Genomic DNA, 12,263 nt, shown 5'->3' with positions numbered 1-12,263 from the left:
ACGCTTTATAGCCAACGTTAACAAGTACAGCAACTTTGCATTAATACGGTACTATTTTCATTTTTTTCCCGAGCAATCAGAGCGTGTTAACTGGACACTGACTTCCAGCTTACAGTTGCCCGACGACGATGACGATAAGGTTGACGTCGAAAATATTGCATTATTATCGAGATTATGCACAAAGTTGTTGTTGGGGTTCATCGAAGAATTCGCATTGAACATAGAGCCACTGCCAACGCCACTAGCGCCGCTATTGTTATCAAAGCTGTTGCCAAAACCATCAGCATTACCAAATGTTGTTTGCATTGTTGTAGCTGACGTGGGCAGCATCGTCGCTGTCACTGCCGCTGGCAATTTGCATATTACGTATATTATCTACACTTTGACTATGAATTTGCACTTGTGGTTGGAATTGGTAGGATAAATAAAAAAGTCGCTTGAGCTGGCAAACGAGGAGTTGAAGACGTCAAAATCACTTTTAGAGTATTGCATAGCTGGTTTGTTATTGTTACTGTAGTTGTTGTTGGCTTGTTTGTTATTACTATTATTACTGTTATTTATTAAGTATGTCATTGTGATTATGCTCGCTGCTGCTATTTAAACTTGTAAAGTCGTCGCTATCGTAATCAGTGAAGAAGTTTCTGGAGGACTTAGTTGTCAAAAGGAAAAAAAAACAATTTTGCGTTGTTGTTTTGGTTGTTTTTTTTTTTTTTTTGATGCGTAAGCCATAATTTTTTTTTTTTTTTGATGAAGTGAGAAGATAAATCAAATTTTTAAGAAGCAAAAGAATTGATAATTGTAGAATTTAATTGAATTAATAAAGTCAAATGTAAGTATAAGTTAATTTATAGCAGATTATAGTAAGTAAAAAAAATTAATATAAATATTTAGAGCACATTCACTATAAAATATTTAATTAAGCAAAATAATTACAATTCGCAGTAAATATTTGTGGGGGACAGTATTTAGTTAAGAATTTTGAAATCTTAGATGATTCCCCTGTACATTTTGCAGTCATTTAATGAAATCGAATAATGCATTTCAGACCCTAGCAGACCATGCACCAAAGATATTGACTTAAATTACTTATAATAAAAATTTCAAACATTTTTTCTCTACTTGAAAAAATCGTTTATTAGAAATTTTATACTAATTTTCGCTGTTTTTATGAAATTATGGCATTAAACTATAATTGTATGGCTAAACGTACCTGAGACGCATTAGTGGAGTTAGCAATCGGCGCCCAAGGATCCTGATTCATAGTCATAGCAAAACTCTTTTGCTGTTTAAGCTGGTTAATGGGCGGTACCTGTAAATAACAGTAAAAAAACGGATAGGTTAATTATTTATAGCTTTCAATAGCTTCTGAGTGTTTATAACCGATCTTTTCTTAATTGCTAATTTAATACAAGCGAATATTACATAAATGACTCACCGCAGACTGTTGTTGTTGGAATAGATTTGTTTTTGGTGGTACAACAGTATCGCTAAATGGATTGTAGGCAGCATTGCCAGCTTGTCACTGCGTTTGCACGGGCTTTATTAGATTATCCAAGTTAACTAATGATGAATTTTCACCTAAAAACGATTGCGGTGTTTTCAGTTATTTGCTCGTAATCAGACAGAGAATCCATTTCGTCGAGTAGTGATGCTGTGTTGAAGATACAAAATGATTTCAGTAAATTGTGTGGCGAGCAATGGTGGACTTAAAATACTCGTGGCGAGCAGAGAAATGTCCAGCAATTCTAACAGATGTGATTGCGGCTCTTCCTCTTTAGGCGCCGGCAGCTGGAACCGTTTGATCTCTGAAATAGTAGACAAATGAAAGAATTTTGGAATGGCGGCAGACAATAAATGTACACACTTGAAATCTTGTTCGCTCTGGCTCAGCGCAAGCTGTAGACGCACATCAATTCTTTCAATAAATTCACCAGCTGCTTAGCCTTTTCGGGCATATGCGTGCCCTGGTCTTAACTCCCTCCGAAGTACACGAATTCACGCAGTGTTTGTATGGCGAAAATATTAACTTTGCACTGTTGAACCACTTTCTCGGTGCCAGTTTTGATTAAATACTCCAACAGTATGAGCGCCTTGTAGACATGACGCCAATTCTATTAGTGAGATTGAAAATAATAGCACTTTGGGGTTAGAGGATGAAATAATAATAAAAATGTTTTGAAACAAATGCTTGCGTTTTTGGTTAAAAATATATGTCGGTAGATGTGTGTGAATAACAATAAATTTTAGTAATAAAAACAAAATTTGTTTTATTCAAATTTCGATACTAAAAATTATTTTGATTTACTTTAATATTTTTTTTGTTTGCGGTTGCAGAAACCAAAACATAACCGTCTCACATGTGCCGCATACTTAATTGATCCGAAATAAATTAGTATAAACAAAAACTGAAATGATAACGAAAACATTCTAAAGAAAGCCACAGAATTTATTGTGACAGCAATTTAAATAAGAAAGAAAGAAACACAGTTATTAAAAATAATGGACAAGAGTATTGTGCGATTGTGAATGACATGGACAAGTACTGGTTTTTGATGATACTAAGGTGGAACATTTAGTAAATATGCATATATAATATATATGTGAATATTTTTTTAATACAGAATGGCATCAGAATATACGCACACTTGAGTGACATATATTATATAATTTGAAACAAGCATGTTTATTGAACTCAATGTTTTATTAAAACGATCTAAAAGAATTTGAGTGGGATAAACAATATACATATGTATGAAAGCAAAAGCATTTAAGCAGAAAGTGTAATTGTTGTAATTTCGGAATACATTCGGAGTAGTTTCGGAATGCATTCGAAAAAGTTTCGGAGTAATTTGAGTAGGAGAAGACGGGATATATAATTTCGGAATATATTCGGAAGCACTTAGGAGTAAATTAGGAGTGTTATTTAGAGTATATTAACATAATATTTTAAAATTTAACGAGGTTTTTATTGCATTTTTATCACTCTTTTGTTCAATTGTCGTAGCAATACGTACGTATTACCCTTATTTATACTGGTGTGATAAATAAAAGTGGTAGATTACAAAACTTTTTCAGCTGCAAAATTGTATTATTAAATTTTTTACTTTTCAACCAAAAAGAATAGAACTATGGAATTATAACCAAGCTTATTTAAAAGAGTTGTGCTTATATTGAAACTATGTTCTTACTTTTCAAGGTCGAATAAAAAATTTTAAACGAACCAGTCAGGATTTCGTAAATATGGTAAGTATATACCAATACCACATATCAAGGTCTTAGAATTTTTCTGGAGTACCAGAGAAAAACGGAAGACGGCACAGTATTTTGAAAATGTGTTGCCAACGACCATAAAAGTACCATTATGGAGACTAGTACAGGATAAAAAAAGTCATATAGAATGCTGTAGATGATCGAGAAAAATAGAAAATATATAATATAAACAAATTCCACTAAAATTGGTTTTGTTAATGACTTGAGGGGTCAACGAAAAAAGGCATCCTTTAACGATCTCTCCACAAACCGATCATCAAAATTTCTTTTCGAAATTTCATAAATTAAAATGTGAAGATAAAATGAATGGGTACAGAAATATGCAGAATTGAAAGTGCGATGAACACAAAACAAAAAACGGCAATGTAGTGCAGAAAGTATTGATTTTCAGCGAAGCTATGGGTATTTATGAGTAGTACTGCGTGAAAATATAATTTACAATATTTTTGTACAAAATAGTATCAAAAGGTGTAAAATTGCATAAATTGAAATAACAATAAAAATATCGCCATAAAAATGCACTTATAAGTACCCACAGAGAGTAAAAAAATGAGTAAAAAGGAAAACAAATTTCAACCGAAACAAAATGAAATGAATGCGTTGATAATAGGCGCAACAAAAGGGAAACTTTCACGACATCTTGATGTGCTTAACACTGTATACTTCCTTTAATGTGACCACGTTTTCACAATGACAATTTTGCAATTTTCTCGCAATCAAAATAGTTTGACTTGCGGCAATGTCAGAATGCCTATGCAAAGTGTTGCAAGTAGAGCGCGTGCCACACTACAGTAAATAGCACGCTTGCTACCGTTGCCGCCATGGCCTTAGCTGAACTTTTTAATGAATGGATAGCAGCGCCATTCAATTAGACGAACGCACACACAAAAAAATACAAAAGCGAGCGCATAACCACAGAAGTTCCTTACGAGGCGACAGTAGCTGCAACTGTCTTCTTTCGTGCTTATTGCGATGTAATAAAAGCTCCATACATAATCTACTATATAATATTGTTGATTTTGTTGCTGTTCCCTCGAGCGATACTATCAATTCAATTGACCGTTGCAATAGCAATAGCAACTATAACAAGACTAGATGCCATAGTATGTGGCAGTGGCGTTAACTGAAATTGCATTGTGGTGAACACGGCAGGTGATCGTGGCGATACGAGTGCAACTCTCCAGCAACATACACGCCTGTTATATGTTGCTATAGACCAACAACGGGCGCTTACAAAGCCTCACAGCCTCACTAGTTCACAGACTGTGCGCATGCCTGCCTCTTCACTTTTTTTATCCAAATTTCATATCTAATGGGATTTTAATTTAAAAGTTATTAATTAGTAACTGACAATGTCAGTTTGCCTGTCTGTCCGCAACGGACGCGTTGGTGCATTGCATTGCCACTTTGAGTGTGCGCGCCGTTGATGATATGCGTTATGTTGCACGCGCTTGGCAGCGGCTAAAGTGGCATGCGTGGTAATTGATTGCCCCAAAAGGTTTACCGCATGCGCATTTGGCATGGTAAAAGTTGCTGCCACTACCATTTGCGGCAACGCGCAGTTGGAGCTCTAGTTGCTCTTAAGCCGCGGTATGCCTGTGTGTGTGTGGTAACAAATTTTGTAGCAGATCATAGCATAATTGAAAAATTGACAAATGATGGAAATGTTAGATTTGTGATGTGTGATAGAGCAGTGATTTATACGCCTCGTTGACGGTGAAAAAATTATATTTTTTAAATATGCTTAGTTGCACCACCGTACGTTTGGCTTGTAACTGATGCGAATCAGCAAATAGCATTAGGTATCGAAAAGGAAGTGTGCATCTTAAGTTTTTAATTTGAAGATAGTGTGGATTTGTGTAAGTAAATAATTTTCCCTTTTATTTATTTTTCTTGAAAAAAGCATAGCAATTTCACCGCTTTGAGGGTTCTGCTGCATGCAAGGAAAGTTTCACTCTGAAGAAGTACCAGTAGACATCGCTTTTTAAATGAAGCAACCAAAAGGCTGTTAGCTAGTGGAACAACAATAACAATAATAATATATGCAAATAAAAAAAATTTAAACTAAAATACCAGCGCATAGCTGACATATGCTAGTACGAGGGCGGTCCGATAAGTACCTAGACTCACCGCCTGATGACGCCACAATTGCAAAGAAATTTATTATCGTGTAGAGCATTAGACAGCTGCTATTAATTTCCGTCAAATCGCACGAAAATTTTAGAAAAATTAACATTAACGAACGGATGCTGATTTTTGGATGCTGTATACGGGAACTTTGGTGCTTCGATGGTGACCGCCAAAAATTGGTTTAACAATTTCAAAACGTTTCTGGTACTCTCTAGAAACCAAGGAACAGTCGAAACTGTGAACTTCACCCCGCGGACTGTTTCGAAGAAGACGAAGGCTGTGCTTTCGCCTGGAAAGGAGCCTTTTGAGTTGAGTCGGAGGCCTAGTTTGCAGACCTTCAGAAAACTTACTTTTCAATTGGGTTAAAGAAGATTAATGCGCATTGTTCGGTTAAGTGTATCGAGCTAAAAGGAGACTATTGCTAAAATATACGAGAGCGGTCTGGTAAATATTTAGTCTACAAAAGAAAAACGAAAATTTTAGAAAAATGGCGACTAATTTCAATAATTTTCTGCACCACCCTTGCAGACATAATTTTACTACTGGGTATATACAAAGTACATATAGAAATAAGAGGAGTACGAAAACAAGGTAGTTGCGATATTTATATAGGTTAAATTTTTTTAGTGACAGTTGTATTGTTAGCCTCCGGTAAAAGCTAACTAAAAGCAGAAGGAGATGTACAGTGGTGGGTGTAAAAAGTTGTTACTAAAATACGAGTAGCAGTTTTCAAATTCAATATTCGCAGTGCTAAAAATGAGCTTTTTTCGGCAAACGATGATGTTTATAAAATAATTAATTTTGAAATATTTTTTTAAACATTTTTTCGAACATTGAAAATATTAAGGAGGGTTTAAAATGCCTTCGCACCATATAGGGATCGTCATCCTACGTGAGTGGTGTACCCACTAAAACACTCCCCCCTTCTATCATGGATTTTTCCTTGCCCCGGGATCGCTTTCGCATTACTTCAGAGCAAGGTTTTCAAGATGGACCCATAGCGGGTCAGTTTCTACTCTCCCTGCGTCCAGGGATGCCTACTGGTTTTTAGCCAGCATCAGGCTGATTATCTTCTATTGAGTGGAATTGGTCGGAGGGTCCGCGTCCATGTCCCTTTTCTTGATGCGTAGTACATGTTCTACGTATGAGGCAATTTGTTGCCAGTTTTCGCCGCTATCTATCATTTTCGCTATTAGGTTTTTAGTTCTCCAACTTTGTTCTCTAGAGTTCTCCGAGCTTCATTCCATCAATGGCACTTTGAAAATATAATGGTGATGGATGACTCTGCAGTACTTCGAAAACTTTTATTTACATTTCATAAATATTATATCCACGCTATCTAAATTTTGACGCCCACCACTGTCCGCGCACTTACACGCATGCGTTCCACCGGACTGCACTTCTTTTTATCTCTTCTGTCTCTGATGTTTTTTGACTGTTGAAATTTGCTCGTTACCGTGATTTATTTCGCACATAAATTGTAGGCATTTTCACACGCGATGCATTCGTCAGCAAATATTTTTTTTTCCATTTTCATGGCTTAGTTTTCCACTAACTATGTTTTACAATATATTTGTATTCGAGGAAGTCAGTCGGTGGCGCCAATTGGCAACACGCATGCAAATACATACTGTACATAGTTGCACATATGGCATAGTCGTTGCAAGTGCAATAAATGGCCTTAAGGCGGACGCGTTGCAAACGGTTAAAAGGAAGTGGCAAATAGAGATTTGTGTGCATGTAGCCAAGCAAATGGGCGTGCTCACAATGTCTGTATGTTACCCAAAAAATAAATAAATGAAAATGATTCAATAAGAAATTTCAATTTCTATGCGTTGTTGTAGAGGCGTTTTTGTGGTGAAATTCATCGTACTTGCCACTGGGCTAATCAGCAAAGGAATTTGCACAAAATTGCCGTTACTTATTGTTGTTGTACGCGGATACACTGCACTTGTTCACTTTCATTTATTTACTTGAAGATGCATTTATAAATATTTAACCCGGTTTTTGATCCGTTAATGAGGTAAGTGGAGCATTGTTGTCGGTGTGTCATTTGAATACAAAGGAAACTCATAAGAGAGGAGGAATTGAGTAATTAGCATAGTTATATACATTTATATCTGTTGATTTATTTTTTAAATAAGTAAAAAGTAACGAAAATACTTGCATTTTATTAGGTCTGTATAAATTGATGCCTGCGTCTACTGTGTATAGAATTGAAGCCTTCTATAATCACCTAAGTTACAGAGCATGCCATTTGCGGAAACTAACCTCAAATCAATGAGGTTTTTTAAAGAAAAAAAATAAATAAAAATAACTAAGCTTAAATCTGGTTTTATTAAGCGGAAAGTATTTTACAGTTTTTCTTTGATAAAGACGAAAACGTTAGCCAAGCGACTGAAAATGTGTCGTTCCGGTTATTTTGATGTCAAAGATACACAACACTCTGAAGGCTGCTTACTGGTGATGAAAAGTGGGTCACTACGACAACGTTAAGCGATAACGGCCATGGTGGATTCGGTCGCCAGTATTGATAGTCAGGAAGGTTTAGCTATGTGTTTGGTCAGGCTGGCAGAGTATCATCTAATATTAGCTGCTTCCCTGTGGCCAAACACTTAATTCGAATCTCTATGTCAACAATTGGACTGTCTGAAGAAGACGAATTGTGTTACATCAGAACAATGAAATGTCATACACGTTAATAGTGGGTCGCCAGAAGCTGCGGAAGCTTGTAGTGCGGACCTGTTTTCAAAGGATTATTACCTGTGCCTGTTTATGGCGAAGCATTTGGATGGTGAACAATTTCCCTCAAGAGAGGCTTGTGAAAATCGACTGTCCAGCTTTTTGCCAACAGAGACAATGGACAAAGCGATGCATATTTGACCTAAAACGGATCATTCTAATTAAATGCTAGTTAAATTTTTCGATTTAATGCAAAAAATAGATTTATTGTTAGAACCTCTATTATTTTTTAAAAACGTTTTAGCCTTTAACTTCTAGAGTTTAGAATGCTAAAAGACCCGAGATCTCCAAGTCAAGCAATAATTATTTGCATTTTGCTCATAAAGATAATTAAGGTATAATTGATATAAGAAACTCCTAATTGAGGTTGACACTGCGTATGAGTAACTTTAACGGAAACGCCAGTTTTCCGATAAAAAATCACACTTACATATTCGGTAATCTCAGCGGCCACTAGTTTAGTCATAAAAGCGCAATTGGGCGAGTGCAGGTGACTTATTGAGTGCATATTTGCGATTATTTTCGAATTAATTGGTTTTAATAACACAACAAACAAGCGAGAACATATTAAGGTGTTACAAAGAAAGTCACTCTAGGTCACGCGCGTTCACTTGTTTTATTTTTTTATTTTCTTCAATATTTCAAATACATTTTCAAATGGTGCAAAAGCACTAGTTACAATAGCTGTTGGCACGAAACATTTTTTGTATTATCCCGTTGAGTTACCCGAGTCCACGCTTACAGAATTTTTTTTTTGAAAACCATATTTTTTATTCGTCAAATTGTATGCGCGTCGATCGTTGTAAAATCTGCTACTGACTAAAGTCGAGTTTATTCCAAACCAAAATGCGACTTCACATATGCGACACACACACATACACATATTCACATAATTCACAGTCAGATCGTAATGCATTCCAATTTCCAAGCGCAAGTGCTCGTCTACTTAGTATATGTGCTTATTCCAATGAAATGAAAATGAAGTTAAATCAAAATTATCGATATGGCAAATAGTGACTCCAGGCATGCACACATATACACATACAAGCATATAGATTGATGTGTGTTGTGGCGTGAGTGCCTCACAATGAAAATGAAATGGAAAATAGAACTGAAAAGCAAAACACATTTAACACTATGGAATAAAAATCGAAAACAAGTGTGAAAGCAAAAGAAAATATAAAATATAGAAAAGTAGACAAGCACAAATATCTGTTTATTGGAATTAAAACTGCGCTTAAGCCTTACAAATGAGCGCGATACGCGGCGATTATAAAGTAAAGTACGCACACGAGTGTATTTGCGTGCGCATGTGTGCGAGAGCAAGTACTTATTTATTTGTAAAAATACATACATAACGGTATATACATGCAGTTTACATACATATGGGTTTGCTGGTATTTATTTTCTTTATGAAACATTTAATCGCATCTGGATGTCAGTGAAGCGATAGGCGCGCTTCGTGTGTGCCAGCCACTGCGACGCACACACACACACACCACATACAGTTAACCGTCACCACGCAGCCAGCAGCGCTCTGTGCGATTATTTGGGTGCTGTCCGCTGTAAGGCGAACAGCCGCTGATACCGTTGAAGGCTCAGCTGACCGGCGCATTGCACTGGCTGCCGCCGCGAGTTTTACTTATCAGAGTTGCATTTGCAGCTGCAATGACATTTGGTAGTGGCGGTGCAATTGTTGTTTTCTAACGGCAATGATAACAACAAAAACGAAAATGCGCCGCGGCATCCACCCGCCAACCATTCCACACACTGCGGCAACGTGCCCGCTGTGGCATTTACATTTTTATCACTAAAGTCGCCTTTAGTAATTGCTTCCGTGCCGATTGATAATTTAGAATTTGCGTTCATGTTGTAAATATACAATACTTACATATGTATGAATGTAGAGCTCGGTAATAGAGTAATGGTATTCAGGTATGCATTTTTGGGTGCACAAATATATGTGTGTATATATACGCTTTGGTTTGATTATTTGATCTGCTGAGGTCACTAATCCCGATAATGGAGAATACACCCCAATGGTTAAATAAAAGAAAGTTAAAGTGCTTCTGGTATTCTTAGTCTTCTAAGAGAGGTCTCCAGAAAGCAGAACAGTGAATCAAGAAGTGCTGAAAGGAAAATATAAAATAGCTCTCTGCATCCCCCTTTCAGCAGCTCCATTATTTAAAGTTATAGTTGGTGTATATCAAGGGGTCTCATTAAAAAGAGCCGCTCGTTTGCACATTTACATCGGTCACTTGCCCCATATAAACTGTGAGCGTAAACCGAATTGAGAAAAAAATTTCCTAGATGAGTACAACCCTTGTTGTGTGGAGCTTGATCTCCATATGTCAATTAGCGTGTTTATGGCGGCTGTTTGTTTATGACGATGAGTTACCATGGGAAAAAAATTGAAAAACGACTTTGCTTGAAATTTTGAGTTATCAATGGATTAACGGCTATGGAATCATCGAAAGTGTTGCTGAAGTATTTGGAGAGTCCAAACATAAATCTTTGACCGGCACAAAGCATTCAGTGAAGGTCGTAAAGTTTACGAAAACTTGCCTCATTCGAGTCGTGCATCCACCTCTGTTAATAAAGATAACATCGAAAAAGTTTAAAAAATGTGTTTGAAATAAGCTCTTTTAACTTCAGAGATAAAGCGACGAATCTCGAAATTTCTTATGGATCGAAGCAGCACATTGTGGATATTGCTTTGGATATGAAGCGTGTCAATGCTAGACTCGTACGAAAACATCTGAATCTTTTGCGAAAACGACATCGACAAGACAACGTAGCTGAGGAACCAACATTCATCATCTATAGAAAAATTCGAAAAAGCATTGTCATGCTTGTATTATGTAAAAGCGAAGCCTATTTTAAAGACAATGTATGTTTTGACAGTCCGGGTCAAATTTGATCAGGTGGTACTTAGACCTCATACAATATAGGCTTAACTTTATATGGGTATATTTTTTGTAAAAGACCCCAACTTCTCTATATTTTTGTTGCTACTTACAAAAGTATAAAACAACCAACAGCTTTTTCATCCTTACAACCAAAAGTTTCCTTCAAATTTTCCATTAAACATTTCTGTTACATTAAATACCATTTTGTGCGGTAAAACTGCCGACTAAAACACGATGAGTCCACTCGAATCACAGCCGATGCAAAATCTAAGAATATAGACCAAGGTTTGTTTTACCTGCGTCTTCGCAAGTATTTGAGCAAAGTAACTTCTCAATAAACATCTACCGTGTCTGCAGCTATAAGAAAATAGCATAAAACAGACCCGAGTACTGTCTGGTAACATCAAGATAGGAGAGTCCATTCTGGTCTGTAAAATCCTTTTTGTTTCTTTGAGTGGTGAAAAAGATGTTGCTTGAAGTGTCGGTGTATAGTGTGGTTGCTTAGTTGAACAAGTATATGGTTGTGTTGGTGGGTGATATGGTGTGTTGTAGGAGGTGTATGATGTTGCATTGTATTATGTTGCGTTGTATGATGTTGTGCGGTGGTTGTGAGCTTAGTTGTAAAAATATCGCGGGATTAGAAGTCACATGAACACTATTGTACCAACACTTAGCTATATTGTGAGTAGCAATGGCACAATATATAATCTAGGCTGCAGATCGGTCAGTTGAAAAACCAAGGGGTTCAATTTTTCCTAGGAATTTCAGAGATTTGTACCTATGACCAATGCTACAATTCATAGATTCCGACTGTACTCGATATAATTTATAACCCAGCAAATTTGCATGAATAAGAACGCTTATACGAACGCGCACATTTACATACATACTCCAATATTCATTAGAAACATTTCGATTATTCACACTTCGCATTCAAAAGCCGCAAGGCAAAGCGAATCTAAATCAATTTCAAACTGTAAGAGCAACTACATACACACATACATACATACGTACATACATATCTATTTGGTCATAGTGCGATATTCAAGTGAAGTGGTAGTGTTTTAGGTGCGGTCCTGGGGTATTTCTTTGAATCCCTATTTTTCCACACCAAATAAGTTCAGTTGCTTCCCGGTGAATTTCGTAAACCGAATCTATCCAAAAGGACACAAAATATATAAAGAAAGATAAGTACAACTTGTATTTTTAAAT

The 12,263-nt window shown here is 36.4% G+C and overlaps 1 protein-coding gene across 4 annotated transcripts in view; it reads right to left on the bottom strand.

Annotated features, from left to right (window-relative positions):
* LOC118680417 (streptococcal hemagglutinin) overlaps positions 1–12,263 on the bottom strand; it is a 423,094-nt gene that overhangs the window by 253,012 nt on the left and 157,819 nt on the right. For 3 of the 4 annotated variants that reach the window (XM_070111751.1, XM_070111743.1, XM_070111744.1), the window contains 3 exons: positions 1,865–2,111; positions 1,436–1,805; positions 1,211–1,309 (listed from right to left, as the gene is read on the bottom strand). The exons of the other annotated variant lie outside the window; for it this stretch is intronic. In XM_070111751.1, the coding sequence (XP_069967852.1) occupies positions 1,971–2,111 (141 nt within the window). In that variant the 3' untranslated portion in view covers positions 1,211–1,309; positions 1,436–1,805; positions 1,865–1,970. Of the gene's footprint in view, positions 1–1,210; positions 1,310–1,435; positions 1,806–1,864; positions 2,112–12,263 lie in introns of those variants that run through there. 4 annotated transcript variants of the gene reach the window in all.

The sequence above is a fragment of the Bactrocera oleae genome, chromosome 6 (assembly GCF_042242935.1).
Source record: "Bactrocera oleae isolate idBacOlea1 chromosome 6, idBacOlea1, whole genome shotgun sequence".
Lineage (NCBI taxonomy): Eukaryota > Metazoa > Arthropoda > Insecta > Diptera > Tephritidae > Bactrocera > Bactrocera oleae.
The sequence above is the reverse complement of the archived record's forward strand: the minus strand, read 5'-3'. Positions and strand labels throughout refer to the sequence as shown.